The following is a 15,840-nucleotide window of genomic DNA, read 5'->3' on the forward strand; positions in this document are numbered from 1 at the left end:
GATGGGAGGAGGAGGGCCGCCCACGTCACCAGGCAGGCCTGGCAGGAGGTGGCGGAGGCTGAAAGCACCCATGACGATGTGCGGCGCACCAGAACACAGTGCCACAAGAGATTCAATGATTTGTTGCGCTCTGGAAGGGTGAGTACCATGTCGGCCTTGACCATTTTACCCAGCAGGTAGCCTTAGCCTTTGAGCCGCCCCTGCCCCCAATGTCTTAGTCTCGTTACTGCATTGGGCATCTGGTGCATGCTGGGTAGGCAAACAGATAGTGACCATGCTGACATCAGCCTTAGTGGTTGAGAAGATGGGTTCTCCCCGCAGCATATGTTGGTGTTTGTGGCATTTGAGTAGTCTGGGGGCAACCTGCAGGGGAGGCAGCTCGACACATACTCAGAACTCCAACACATGTCTTATTGATGGTGATGAGATGGTGCAAGGGGAGCCTCAAGGTGTCGCGGCCAAGAACCATCTGCTGGCCTCGGCACCGCACCTAGTTGTGCCTCCTTGCCATGGGCGCTAAGACCCGTGTGTTATTCAAAGTGATGGACACCGAATGTGTCCAAGGCGGGCGTTGGGGGAGGGGGTTGGGACCAGACGTACTATCTTCTGGGGACTGATCACCAGTAGTGTGGACAGGAGCCGCTGGAGGCCTCAGATGGGCCACTGTGGTTGGGGTGCAGCGTGCACGTGCAGAGTACATGAGCGATTAGCCCCAATAAATCCTCTTCTCTGTTCTGCAGGCAAAAACTGAGAGCAATATGAGGGAGCGGCAGCAGACTGGTGGTGGGCACACTGTGCTGCAGAACCTCACCACGTATGAGGAGCAGGTCATGGAGCTGGGGAGGAGGCAGACGGCCAGGTCGGTAGGTGTTGGCGAGGCTGGGGTCCAGCGGCCAGGTATTTGAGGCCCACAGTCCCATCCACTCTGTCTCCCCACCATCCAAAGCACTGATGGTTGCTGCAATCATTAATGCAGCAACACTGCTCATTCACAGACTGATACAGTCAGACGTGTGGGTCATACACAAAGGTTCCTCAGCCCCTTGAGGATTCGCGTCTCTAGCACCTTCCAAAGTCGCCTTATCCCATTTGTGACCACTATCCCCATGGCCTAACATGCCATGGCATCGCTGCTGCACATCCAAATACTTATTGGATCTTAGGAGGGTTTGTACCTCCACCACCCTTTCAGCCAGTGCGTCCCACATTACTCTGTCCAAAAGGTCCTCAGCACCTCACCTGCCAACCTCATGACACTCAACGTAAATAAATACCACCACGTTAATCATCCCTGCACCAGGGAGAAATGTTGTCTTCTGTCCACCTGGTCTATGCCCCTCATAACGGTATGAAGGTCAATAATGTGACCTGTCAATCTCCTGTGCTCCACGGCAAATGTGGCAAGTGTTTGCAATGTTTCCTCATAACTCCAACTCTCCAGGCCAGCATGCATCCTGGTCAGGAACCTCTGCACTCTCCCCACTCCAATCCCATCCCTCCCATGAAGTGCAGGTCACAACTGAACGCAGAAGTGTAGCTGTGGCCTCGACAGCGTTTTCTGCACTTGTAACGTGACCTCCCTTTTCCTACATTCTATTCCTCGGCTAATAAAGGCAAGTCTGGCTTTGACCTTGTTAAACGCCTTATGTTCCTGTTCTGCTACCTTAACGGGTCTGCCCAGCAAGGTCCCTGTAATCATCCTTACTTTCCACAGTCCCACCATTTCTCCTGTATTCCCGTACCTTGTTTGTCTTGCCCAAGTGCTTAACCGAACACTTGTCCACATAACATTCCATGTGGCATTCCTTAGGCCATCTGACCAGCCTGTCTGTATTCGCGTGTAATGTTTGGGCCTCCTCTTGACTATTTACCACCCCACCAATGTTCGTCTCCTTAGGTTCTTGAGCGTTGAGCGCATTATGAGCCTGGGGGGGAAAGGGATGAAAGGTGTTACTGACTAAACGCTAACTGATGCACTGTCCTTGTTGTTAATTTCAGTATCACCACCGCATGGCCGCCCCCAACACGTCCAGAGCCCCCCCTCCACACCTGAGGGCCGAGACTTGCAACTTGTGTCACATCCTTTCAGCCAGCCAGGCACCAGTGCAGTGACAAACACTTCAGTGGGGAATATAATGTCGGCTAGTGTCCCAGGTCACAGTGGAGAGGGTACTTCACAATCGCAGGAGGAGATGGCACGGACACAGAGTGCCGATAGCGCCAGCAGCCGGAGGGCTGCAGGGGACCAGGCACATGCTAAGTCCAGCAGTGATGATGTTCCTCTGGAGATGCCCCCATGCAGCAGCTGCAGGACAAGCGGCCGGGTGCGCGGGAGCATCTGGCAGGGTTGCATGAGGGTGTGTTTCAGTTGGTCCCTGTGTTGGTGGAATCCAGGCAGAGTGTCAGTGATGGCATGAACCTCAGGACAGAGCTTCAGGCTTCCTCCATTGAGAGATTGACGACTCTCATGGAGAGGGGCTTCCAACAGATTTATCAGCATCTGATTGGGTTACGCTCTGACCTGCAAACCCTCACAGCGCTAATGGGCACAGATGGTCATTGGCAATGTGGGAGTTGTTCTGGGCACCAAGTGTTGCCGCTCGGTGCCCATCCATCTGCGGTGAGCAGGGAGGTCCAATGTGACCTCACGTTGGCGCAGCAGCTGCCTGTCGTCTCTGCGAGCTCCTCTCAGGGCGCTCCGGATGAGGGCAGCAGCTCCTCCGCTCCTCTGCCAGTGACCATTGCATCAGTTGAGGCTGCGACAACTGGGGAGGTGCCAGTTCTGGAACCGGCCACTCCCTCCCAGGCGGGGCCATCACAGGCTCCACGGGCTAGAGGACGCCCGCCAAGGTCATGGAGGCCAACAGGACAGCAGAGTCAGCAGGCTGTCCCACAAGCCACTCCGAGCGATGGGGCGGCACCAAGACATAGCACCTGCAAACGTAAGCATAAGTTAGTAAGTTAGGCACTCCCCGGGTATGTCACTGGTAATTTTGTGTTGGCCCGAGATTAGGGAATATATCATTATGTACGTCAGAGCGACGTTTGTGGTTTATTTTGGTGGGAATAAAGTCCACTTTTCTGACCATGTCTGAGGGTGTTTCCTTTGTGGTGCATTTGTATGTTTCACAGACATATCATGAGTGTTTGAGTGGACATTGATGTTTCTGTACTAAGCCCTTAGTTGCAGCTGATGAGGTGGAAAATGTAGCACCTAATTGCCACGTGTGGAAGTTCCAGGCAATGCTGGTCCTGCTGATCCATGTGTGTGGAGCTAGCTGAAGGTTCGCTGGATTAAAGTGTCCCGGGTGTCCCTGCCTCCTTGGTGTAGTAGTGGGTCAGCGTGCTGCCCCTCATCATTGCCCTGTGCTTCCTCATCCTCTGAGCCACTGCTGGATTCATCATGTGCAGCCTCATCCACTTCATCGTCAACTGTGTCCCCCCTTTCCAGTGCAAGATTGTGCAGAGCGCAGCAGGCTACCACTTTCAGAGAGACGCGATCTGGGGGGTACTGGAGTGCGCCCCCTGAGCGGTCCAGGCATCGGAAGCGCATCTTGAGAAGACCGATGGTTCTCTCCACCACAGCCCTTGTGGTGCCGTGGCTCCTATTGTAGCGCTGCTCAGCTTCTGTTTTTGGATGGCGGAGAGGCGTCATGAGCCACCTTCTGAGGGGATAACCCTTGTCACCCAGCAGCCAACCATCCAGCCAAGCTGGTGCACTGAAGAGCCCCGGCACTTGGGAGTGTCTGAGGATGTAGGCGTTGTGGGAGCTGCCTGAGTACCTTGCACAGACTTGTAGAATCTGCATCCTGTGATCACACACTATCTGCACGTTCATGGAGTGGAAGCGCTTCCTGTTGATGAAGGCACCGGGCTCACCCGCTGGCGCCTTGATGGCCACATGTGTACAGTCTATAGCACCCTGGACACGGGGGGAGCCAGCAATGGCCACGAAGCCTCTGGTTCACTGTATCTGACTTGCCTGGTCACAGCGGAAGTGGATGAAGGTCAATACCCGTCTGAACAGAGCGTCTGTAACCTGCTTGACACAAGTGTGGACAGCTGATTGGGAGACATCGCAAAGATCACCCACCGAGCCCTGGAAGGAGCCAGAGGCATAGAGGTGGAGGGCAACTGTGACCTTCAGAGCTGCTGGCATGGGGTGTCCACCCACACAGTTAGGGGAGATCTCAGGGCCAATCACCTGACAGATATAGTTGACTGTCTCCCTTGAGAGTCGGAGCCTCCTTCGGCACTGCACCTCAGTCATATTGAGGTAGCTGCTTCACCGCCTGTATACCCTGACAGCAGGATAGTGGCGTCTTCTGCGGCCCCTTCCACCTTGGACAACCTCTTGGCCCTGCGCCCCTTGTGCCTGCACCTGGCCTCCCAAAGGTGGCTCCCCTGGAGGCTGATTGTCCACTCCTGGCCTCCTCCTTATTCTATCTCTCTCTTCCTCCTCAGAGGAGCTGCCTCCAGTGGAGATGTCAGAACCCATCCCCAGGCTAAATGGAGGCCTCCGGAAAGCTGCAGGCCCGATAAAGATTCCTGTCTGCAGACTGCTGAGCTGAAGCTTCAAAGTACAGAGAAAGCTGCTGGAAATCAATCTGAACTGGTAACAATCACACAGGCAAGTTTAAAACACTTTCTGCATTAAATACTTCAGATAAAACATGAACAACCCCTCTGAGCCCACATATCCCGCCCGTGGATGAGTTGTGTTAAAAAGTCACTAACCCGCCTGCCCGTTGGGCCCATGCGCTGAGCCGAAGATCGCACGGGCTCCTCAAAGTCAGTATCGATTGCCAAGTTAGGGGCCTTAACAAGGCCTTAAATTAATGGTGGGCGCGCGTCGCGCTGCATAGCACACCCACCCAGCTAAATATCGCGATGCCGCACGCTGATGTCGGGACACCCTTGCGATGTCAGCGCGCGACATTTTAAGCGCTGATGTGCGGACTCCGCCACCCACGCATCAGCCAGACAATTCAGCCCCATGACTTGATGGCCATGGAAGGTGCAATCACTACATCAAACAGGTTGATTATCAGCCTGTAAATCCCTCCAACATCACCTGATGACAGGCGGGAAGAGCGGGAGAGTTTTCTGCTCAGTCACACTGCAGAAGACAATACCAACCACTGCAGCACTTTGCCAAGCATAACCATGGACCAATCCAATGGAAGTCCATGGTCGCCAACACCCTCTTAGGGCATGGGACCTGAAGGAGGAGAAATCAATGAGTTAAAGCTAAAATTGAAGGGTATGTGTTTGTCCTGGAGGCAGCAGCCTTTTTCTGCTCCCCCCCCGCAACGTTATTCCCTGTAGCATTAGGAATGGTTCTGACTCTGGGAGCTGGGTCAAGAGGTTTGGGAGGGGTGGAGTCTGGGATTGGGGTTCAGGCCTCTGATCATTTGTTGAAGTTGTGCTGGTATAAAGGGGATATCAGTGCCACTGACTAACCCTTTCCTCTCTCACTCAGATACACCCAGGCACAGACAGAGTAGCAAAAAACTACTTCCACCAGAGTTAGTCACAACCTTAACTTCTATGTAAGTTAGACAGGGGCTGGGGTAGTTGGTCAGAAATTCCCACCGGTCAGGAGGAACTAATTCCAATCACGAGGGACTTCAGTTCTGTGGAGAGACTGGAGTTGTTCTCCTTAGACCAGGGGAGGATAAGGAGGGATTTAATAAAGACGTTGAAAAATCCTGCTTGGTTTTGATGGGGTAAATTAGGAGAAGTTGTTTCCACTGACAGGGGGGGGATTGGCAATGAAAGGACAGAGATTTTCTACATTCCAATACTAACTACACTTCAAAATGTCTTCATTGGCTGATCTTCAGGAATGGAAATGGAAACAAAAGTGGAGCCTTGCTCCTCCCAAAACCCAGATTCCAGAGTGCTTTGGAATGTCCTGAGGATGTGAAAGGTTCTATATAAATGCAAGCTTTTCTTTTTACTTTTATTTAAGATAATCGGTTAAAGGAACAGAGGTGAGGTGAGGAAAACAGTTCTTCGTAGTGAGTTGTTCTGACCTGGAATCAACTGCCTGAAAGGGAAATGGAAGCAGATTCAATAGTAACTTGAAAAGGGAATTGATCATAACTTGAAAAAGCCCTCGCTATGGGGGAAGAGCTGGGGAGTGCAACTAATTGGGCAGCTCTTTCAAAGAGCCAGCACAGGCATGGTGGCCCGAATGGTCTCCTCCAGTGCAGTTATATTCTCTGATTCTAAGATCTGTCTTATTCAGCTGCTTCTGCAAGGCTGCTGCAATTGGACAGAAATCCCCCATCAGCGCAGACAGGAGTAACAGACAGGATGGATGTGGGACTGTGGCTGTGAGAACGAGCCACTGAAACCTCAGTCAAAGAGGCTCAACCAAGTGAAAGAAAAGTCTTTAACTGAGGGAAATGGAAATGAAAGTGGAGCCTCGCTCCTCCCAAAACCCAGATTCCACAGGAGGCCGGATAATGTGGGAGGAATCATTGGGCTGGATTTTCCCTGTCTGGTGGTGGTGGGCTTGCAGGTGGCAGGAGTGGGGGGTGGGGTAGGTGCTGAGGAATTGCGGGGAGCCACACAGGCATTCCCACTGCCGGGACATGGATTGGTCGCTTGTTACGCGCAGGCGTGCAGCCAATTTACATCATTCAGGCCCAGGGGGGATTTTGCACCACCAGCTCAATGAAGGCCACCTCCCCGAGGCAGGCAAAGGAGTCATCACAGCCACAGGCTCCATGTCCCGACAAGGGACAAGCAGCTGTGAACCAAACCCTGCCACAGGAGGAGTTTCTCCTCCTCTCCAAGGGACCAACTGGCATGGCCCATCTGAAATCTTCCTTTGGCTTTTCATCTCACAGGGCGCCTCCATATTGAGGAGCCCTCATGGTCCCTGACCTGCCTCAGCAGTGACCACTTCACCCAGTGGGGCTGCCGAATACGCGAGCTGCTGGCCCTCGGATTGTTCACGTGACTATCTTTACCGGGCAGTGCGTATAGAGGCCACCTCCAGGCAGAGTGCGCGGCCAGTCTCCCTACCAGCGCGTGCACGCTCGGGATCCCTCTCAGGCTCCTGACCTCAGGGCCCTGGGAACAGATTTCCCAGTGTGTCACTCCTGTTTGATGTACATGTTCCTGCCCCCTCGCAGGCTGCAGTCTCCCTCCTCTCCCCGGGGCACCCTTGATAATGCGTGCAAGCTGCAAACTGGCGTTTGCTCTTTTCTCTTCTCACCAACATCTGGAATGCTGAGGGCAATATGGCCCACAGAGTTACAGGGGGCCGGGCAGGACACCAACACCTGAAGGTTCAGCTTAAACACCGAGCAGGCCCCAGTGCCCAATCTCTACAATCTGATTCCACCTCGGGACAGTCCCCTTGGGACTTCATCTCGTGTTAAAGGCAGCGAGCTGGTTGATTTTCTTGATTCATTTTGCAGCAAGATGCAAATGCTACAGGCTGAGAATCAAGCACCACAGCTGTAACTCTGCCCCTCTGCCTTCACTCCCCACATTTGCTGATATTTTAAAACAATAACTTTTGACATGTCAGCGTTGCCAGAAACGTGGCATTTATTGGGCATTTCTAGGTGGCCTGGGTACAATTGGTAGCTTGGAGAGGGCAGTTAAGAAAAGACTGGTGTTACATAGATAGGCCAGAGCGGGTAAGGCCAGCAGTTCACTGAAGGGCATTAATGAACCAACAGCTTTTGTCACTTTTGGCAACTTGCGAATACAACTTGCACAAGGACTTGCAGAGAACAGGAACATGCGGGGACACAGGCTGAACGCTATTCTCCCCTATCTCCAACAAGTCTGACTGTTATGTTAGAACTTGAGGATTTACTGCTTGAGATTTATAAGCTATTGCCTTCCTGGCTGATTGAAGAGGTGTTGAGCTGTCGATTAGAAGGTAGCAGCATCTCCGAGGAAATGGTGGTGGAACTCTGCCAAATATCAAAGTTCAGGTTCTCAGCAACAGTATTCCCAGTGGGATCTCTCTCACCTAGTAACACTTGTCCAACAGGTGCCAGGCTACTGGCAGCGATATCAGTATCATTGACATGAGGAGAGAGTCAGGCCAGGCTCTGGTTAATCCATGAGGAAACTGGCCAATTAGACGGGTTTAATGAATTACTCGGGGACACATACCTGCAGTCAGGGGCTGAACCTAGCAGAGGTCGGCAAAACTGTTCTTCAAATTCATAACCTGGACCCCAAGAGGAAAAGTAAAGGAGCAACTGCCTCAAAAATTTGATCCTAGTAGAGTCCCATTTACCCCTCTCCTCCCAGCACAGTCCCATTTACCCCTCTCCTCCCAGCACAGTCCCATTTACCCCTCTCCTCCCAGCACAGTCCCATTTACCCCTCTCCTCCCAGCACAGTCCCATGCCCCCTCTCCTCCCAGCACAGTCCCATCCCCTCTCCTCCCAGCACAGTCCCATCCCCTCTCCTCCCAGCACAGTCCCATCCCTTCTCCTCCCAGCACAGTCCCATCCCCTCTCCTCCCAGCACAGTCCCATCCCCTCTCCTCCCAGCACAGTCCCATCCCCTCTCCTCCCAGCACAGTCCCACCTCCTCTCCTCCCAGCACAGTCCCATACCCCCTCTCCTCCCAGCACAGTGCCATGCCCCCTCTCCTCCCAGCACAGTCCCACCTCCTCTCCTCCCAGTGCAGTCCCATTTACCCCTCTCCTCCCAGCACAGTCCCATGCCCCCTCTCCTCCCTGTACTCCCATTTACCCCACACCTCCTAGTGTAGCCCCATATACCATATCCCTCCCTGTGCTGACTTGGCATATACAGTATAAACTTCCCTCTACACCAGGGTGACAACTGTCCTGTATTTTACAGGATCATCCCATAATTTCAACAATTGTCTCGCATCCTATTTTTTCCTTCTTCCAGGATGCCATTTGTCCCATATTTCTACAGGATACCTTGCGCAGGAGCTGGGGGCTCCTCTTGCCGCTGCCAGTGGGTCTTTGCTGTTCTCGCCGATGGCTACAAGATGGAGAAGGGACCATGGGAGTTTCAAATCGGAAGATTGGCAGTGGACATAAAACTTAATTCTTCTGTCCAGTGGATTATTATTAAGTAGGTGCTGCACCAGCTCCTTCCTCTTTGCTGTCACCAGCACTGTCCCTCACTCTCACCAACAACCCTTCCCCCGTCCCATTGCAAGGTCAAAGTGTCCCTTCTTCTGTTTCCTCAGAGTTGCTCACCCTGCTGAACACTGCCCCACCAAACATCCCCCCCTCAGGGCCTGTCTAAGTGAGCCACTGGCTCATTAGTTCTGCATGAGGGCCGTGATGCTTTTAATTTAGTTTGAGAGTCACAGTGTGAGCAGGGTGTGAAAACAACAGATGTACGGAGCATATGATTGAACCCTCGGCTGATCGCAGCTGACTGTGAGTCAGCGATCGCAAAACGTGGAGACGGAGAGATGGAATCGGGAAGGAATTGTCTGGATGTTCCGGGGAAGTGTGTTCAAGGTGGATTTAAGGGCATGATGGATATCCAGTTCCTGGTTTATGTTAATATTTTAGAGCTAGTTTTTAGCTCTTTGAGAAGATTAAAGTGTAACTGTAGAAAATGGGATAAATGCAACTAATGCGACTTGGAGTCTATTACACTTCAAAGGTTGGGGGCCATGTTGACCTAAGGGGTTAATAGCTAGAAAGGTAAGATCTGAAAACAGTAGGTGGACTTACTTAGCTGGAGAGTTATACAATGCTTACAAAGAAGTACACCCCAGAGAGATGTTTTGTTTTGGGAGTTGGAGCTAAATTAGTTTAGAAGCATTCAGTGAACTCTGAAAGGTGATGTCGTCATGGAGATGGGCGGAGATTAAGACGTTTCTCTGGTTTCAAATGATCTGAGTGGTTGTTGGGAGGGTGAGGGTTCTGCAGCTCCATACCCAAAAGGTGCTGCAGTTACAGGCTCCAGGAGAAGCCCTGGGAGCCACATAGAGCTCAGTGCAGCTGGGAGACTGGAGTTTGGAGAAACCAAGGCACAGTACCAGCTCAGTGAAGCTAGTGGACTGTGAAAGAGTTGGGAGTGCGCTGGGTAATTAGAGGCGGGAGTGTTACTTTGTGAATCCTGTGGAACACCGTCTCAGGAAAACACACTGAGCCATTGGGAGGTGAGATGTCATTGAGGCAGTCCAAGTGGGAACGGCTTTTAAAGGGATTCAAAGGCCAGATCTTCGAAAGTAATGAGCTGAGATCCTCATGCGGGAGACAGAATTTTAATGAGATTTTGTGACTCACACTTGTCACTGATGGGTTGCTGAGAAATCGTGGGATCTGTCTTGGTCACATCTGCCATTTATTGTGCAGTGTGGTGTGTTCCACCACAGTTTATCCGTTAATTCGTATTGACCTTATGTTAATTCTGAATGTTAGAGTATAAGATAGATACTGTGAATTGTTTTACTTTTCTGACTTTGTATAACCAAGTTTATTTTGTTTGTTTAAAACCGTAGCTTTATCCTCTGGGTGGATAACTGGAATTTCAAACTTTGTCTACTTTAAACAGAAAGTTACAGGTCCCTATTACTTCGGATAGTAACGAAGGATTCACAATTATCAGGTGTTGCTCAAATGGGAAAAGTAACTTGGAATTCCTGCCCAGGCTCAGCCACATGGGTTGCAGTGGTTCAAGAACAGCTCATCACCACCTTCTCATGGGCAATTAAGGATGGAAAACAAATGCTGGCCTTGCCTGCGATGCTCACAGTCCAAGAATAAATAGGTTGGTGCTGATTGAACACATCCTGTGGTTTTACTGTATCCCTCGGCTTTGCAACCAGACGGCAAGAAGTGGGCAGTGAGAAGATAGGGAGCAGGCAGCCGGGGGCAGTGAGGGGGCAGCCAGGGGCAGCGAGGGGGCAGCGAGGGGACAGCCAGAGGGCAGCCAGAATCACAGAATCACACAGAGCAGAAGAGGCCCTTCTGCCCATCGAGTCTGCACCGACACGTGAGAAACACCTGACCTACCTACCTAATCCCATTGACCAGCACTTGGCCCATAGCCTTGAATGTTATGACGTGCCAAGTGCTCATCCAGGTACTTTTTAAAGGATGTGAGGCAACCCGCCTCCACCACCCTCCCAGGCAGCACATTCCAGACCATCACCACCCTCTGGGTAAAAATGTTTTTCCTCACATCCCCCCTAAACCTCCTGCCCCTCACCTTGAACTTATGCCCCCTTGTGACTGACCCTTCAACTAAGGGGAACAGCTGCTCCCTATCCACCCTGCCCATGCCCTTCATAATCTTGTACACCTCAATCAGGTCGCCCCTCAGTCTTCTCTGCTCCAACAAAAACAACCCAAGTCTATCCAACCTCTCTTCATAATTTAAATGTTTCACCACAGGCAACATCCTGGTGAATCACCTCTGCACCCCCTCCAGTGCAATAACATCCTTCCTATAATGTGGCGACCAGAACTGCACACAGTACTCCAGCTGTGGCCTCACCAAGGTTCTATACAACTCCAACATGACCTCCCTACTTTTGTAATCTATGCCTCGATTGATAAAGGCAAGTGTCCCACATGCCTTTTTCACCACCCCACTAACATGCCCCTCCGCCTTCAGAGATCTCTGGACACACACGCCAAGGTCCCTTTGTTCCTCAGAACTTCCTAGTGTCATGCCGTTCATTGAATACTTCCTTGTCAAATTACTCCTTCCAAAGTGTATCACCTCACACTTTTCAGGGTTAAATTCCATCTGCCACTTATCTGCCCATTTGACCACCCCGTCTATATCTTCCTGTAGCCCAAGACACTCAACCTCACTGTTAACCACCCGGCCAATCTTTGTGTCATCCGCAAACTTACTAATCCTACCCCCAACATAGTCATCTATGTCGTTTATATAAATGACGAATAATAGGGGACCGAGCACAGATCCCTGTGGTACGCCATTGGACACTGGCTTCCAGTCACTAAAGCATCCTTCTGTCATCACCCTCTGTCTCCTGCAACTAAGCCAATTTTGGATCCACCTTATCAAATTACCCTGTATCCCATGTGCATTTGCCTTCTTTATAAGTCTCCCATGTGGGACCTTGTCAAAGGCTTTGATGAAATCCATATAAACTACATCAACTACACTACCCTCATCTACACACCTGGTCACCTCCTCAAAAAATTCAATCAAATTTGTTAGGCATAACCTCCCTCTGACAAAGCCATGCTGACTATCCCTGATCAAACCTTGCCTCTCCAAGTGCAGATAGATTCTCTCCTTCAGAACTTTCTCCAATATTTTCCCTACCACTGACGTGAGACTCACTGGCCTGTAGTTCCCTGGCTTTTCTCTACAACCGTTCTTAAATAGCAGAACCACATTAGCTGTTCTCCAGTCCTCTGGCACCTCCCCCGTGGCCAGAGAGGAATTAAAAATTTGGGTCAGAGCCCCTGCGATCTCCTCCCTTGCCTCTCTCAGCAGTCTGGGACACAAATCATCCAGACTTGGAGATTTGTCCACTTTTAACCTGCCAACACCTCCAATACCTTGTCACTCCCTATATCAATTTGCTTAAGAACCTCACAGTCTCTCTCCCCGAGTTCGATACCTTCATCCTCATTCTCTTGGGTGAAGACGGATGTGAAGTATTCATTCAACACTCTAGCGATGTCCTCTGGCTCCACCCATAGATTGTCCCCTTGGTCCCTTATGGGCCCTACTCTTTCCCTGGTTATCCTCTTCCCATTCATATACTTATCGAATATCTTGGGATTTTCCCTACTTTTACCAGCCAGAGCTTTCTCATATCCCCTATTTTCTCTCCTAATTGCTTTCTTAAGCTCCACCCTGCACTTTCTGTACTCCACTAATGCCTCTGCTGATTTGCTTCCCTTGTACCTGCTAAAAGCCTCTCTTTTCCTTCTCATCGTATTCTGAATATCTCTGGTTATCCATGGTTCTCTGGGCTTGTTCCTCCTTCCTATCACCCTAGAGGGAACATGTTGAGCCTATACCCTCCCCATTTCCTTTTTGAACGCTCCCCCACTGCTCCTCTGTAGATTTCCCCACAAGTAGCTGTTCCCAGTCTACCTTGGCCAGATCCTGCCTTATTTTACTAAAATCCACTCTCCCCCAATCCAAAACATTTTTTTGCAACTTATCTATTTCTTTGTCCATAACAAACTTAAACTGTACCATGCTGTGGTCGCTATCACTAAAATGCTCGCCCACCACCACCTCAGCCACCTGTCCGGCTTCATTCCCCAGAATTAGGTCCAGCACTGCGCCGTCCCTTGTTGGACCCTCGATATATTGACCTAAAAAGTTCTCCTGTACACATTTCAAAAAATCCACTCCATCCAATCCCTTCACACTATGTCTATCCCAATTAATGTTGCGAAAGTTGAAATCACCTAATATAATTACCCTATTGTTATAGTTTTTACACACCTCCGCAAATAGTGCACAGTCAGTGGGCGGCATAGGGGAAGTATGGAGGCAGTGAGGGGGCAGCCGGGGGCAGAATGGAGGCAATGAGGGGGCAGTGAGGGGGCAGCCGGGGGCAGTGAGGGGGCAGTGAGGGGGCAGCCGGGAGCAGTGAGGGGGCAGCCAGGGGGCAGTGAGGGGGCAGCCAGGGGGCAGCGAGGGGGCAGCGAGGAGGCAGTGAGGGGGCAGCGAGGGGGCAGTGAGGGGGCAGTGAGGGGGCAGCGAGGGGGCAGCCAGGGTGCAGTGAGGGGGCAGCGAGGGGGCAGCGAGGGGGCAGTGAGGGGGCAGCGAGGGGGCAGTGAGGGGGCAGCCGGGGGCAGTGAGGGAGCAGCCAGAGGCAGCGAGGGGGCAGTGAGGGGGCAGCGAGGGGGCAGTGAGGGGGCAGCGAGGGGGCAGCATGGGGGCAGCAAGGGGGCAGTGAGGGGGCAGCCGGGGGCAGTGAGGGAGCAGCCGGAGGCAGCGAGGGGGCAGTGAGGGGGCAGCGAGGGGGCAGTGAGGGGGCAGCGAGGGGGCAGCGAGGGGGCAGTGAGGGGGCAGCATGGGGGCAGCGAGGGGGCAGTGAGGGGTCAGCGAGGGGGCAGTGAGGGGGCAGCCGGGGGCAGTGAGGGGGCAGCCGGGGGCAGTGAGGTGGTAGCGAGAGGGCAGTGAGGGGGCAGTGAGGCTGGGGGTCAGCAAGGGGGCAGCGAGGGGGCAGTGAGGGGGCAGTGAGGGGGCAGTGAGGGGTCAGCGAGGGGGCAGTGAGGGGGCAGCGAGGGGGAAGCCGGGGGCAGTGAGGGGGCAGTGAGGGGGCAGCCGGGGGCAGTGAGGGGGCAGTGAGGGGGCAGCCGGGGGCAGTGAGGGGGCAGCCAGGGGGCAGTGAGGGGGCAGCCAGGGGGCAGCGAGGGGGCAGCGAGGGGGTAGTGAGGGGGCAGCGAGGGGGCAGTGAGGGGGCAGTGAGGGGGCAGCGAGGGGGCAGCCAGGGGGCAGTGAGGGGGCAGCCGGGGGCAGCGAGGGGGCAGCCGGGGGCAGCGAGGGGGCAGTGAGGGGGCAGCATGGGGGCAGCGAGGGGGCAGTGAGGGGGCAGCGAGGGGGCAGTGAGGGAGCAGCGAGGGGGCAGCGAGGGGGCAGCGAGGGGGCAGCGAGGGGGCAGTGAGGGGGCAGCGAGAGGGCAGCCGGGGGCAGCGATGGGGCAGTGAGGGGGCAGTGAGGGGGCAGCCGGGGGCAGTGAGGTGGTAGCGAGAGGGCAGTGAGGCTGGGGGTCAGCGAAGCTGGGGGTCAGCGAGGCAGGGGGTCAGCGAGGCTGGGGGTCAGCGGGGCTGGGGTCAACGAGGCTGGGGGTCAGCGAGGCTGGGGATCAGCGAGGGGTCAGCGAGGCTGTGGGTCAGCGAGGACTTGGGGGCAGCGAGGCTGGGGGTCAGCGAGGCTGGGGGTCAGCAAGGCTGGGGGTCCGCAAGGCTGGGGGTCAGCGAGGCTGGGGGTCAGCAAGGCTGGGGGTCAGCGGGGCTGGGGGTCAGCGAGGCTGGGGGTCAGCGAGGCTGGGGGTCAGCGAGGCTGGGGGTCAGCGAGGGGGCAGTGAGGGGTCAGCGAGGCTGCGTGGTGTTTGGTACCTGGGTGACTTTCTCTGTGACGTTCTGCGTTCTCTCCTTCACTTTGCTGGGTGCAATGATCTCGATCTCTGTCGGGGACGGTGTCAGGATGACATCGGGGTTAAAATCCACAAAGTTGAGGGTGATTTGTGGGATTCTGCTGATAGTTCGATATTTCATCAAGTCCGAGTCGGAGGTGGAGTTCAGGAGGGACGGCTTAAAGTTCTTTGACCCACCTTAAAAAAAACATAGAGATTGTTAAAGAACGAGAAGCACCCAGAGACAGAGCAGCATCCAGAGGCCAAGCAGCACCCAGTGGGAGAGGAGTTGCCAGAGTCTGAGCAGCACCCAAAGACCAGGTAGCACCCACAGCTTGACTGTTGCACTGAAACTGAATTTACCTCCGTGAACATCAATCCAGGTACAGCACGGGGTTAGATACAGAGTAAATCCCCCTCTACACTGTCCCCATCAAACACTCCCAGGACAGGTACAGCACGGGGTTAGATACAGAGTAAAGCTCCCTCTACACTGTCCCCATCAAGCACTCCCAGGACAGGTACAGCACGGGGTTAGATACAGAGTAAAGCTCCCTCTACTCTGTCCCCATCAAACACTCCCAGGACAGGTACAGCACGGGGTTAGATACAGAGTAAAGCTCCCTTTACACTGTCCCCATCAAACGCTCCCAGGACAGGTACAGCACGGGGTTAGATACAGAGTAAAGCTCCCTCAACACTGTCCCCATCAAACACTCTCAGGACAGGTACAGCACGGGGTTAGATACAGAGTAAAGCTCCCTCTACTCTGTC

General features: G+C 53.4%; 1 protein-coding gene across 1 annotated transcript in view; it reads right to left on the bottom strand.

Annotated features, from left to right (window-relative positions):
* Positions 1-15,840, bottom strand: part of kcnh6a (potassium voltage-gated channel, subfamily H (eag-related), member 6a) — a 215,063-nt gene that overhangs the window by 82,762 nt on the left and 116,461 nt on the right. The window contains exon 5 of the mRNA XM_078529856.1: positions 15,050-15,264. Within this exon, the coding sequence (XP_078385982.1) occupies positions 15,050-15,264 (215 nt within the window). The remainder of the gene's footprint in view (positions 1-15,049; positions 15,265-15,840) is intronic.

The sequence above is a fragment of the Cetorhinus maximus genome, chromosome 25 (assembly GCF_964194155.1).
Source record: "Cetorhinus maximus chromosome 25, sCetMax3.hap1.1, whole genome shotgun sequence".
Taxonomy (NCBI): domain Eukaryota; kingdom Metazoa; phylum Chordata; class Chondrichthyes; order Lamniformes; family Cetorhinidae; genus Cetorhinus; species Cetorhinus maximus.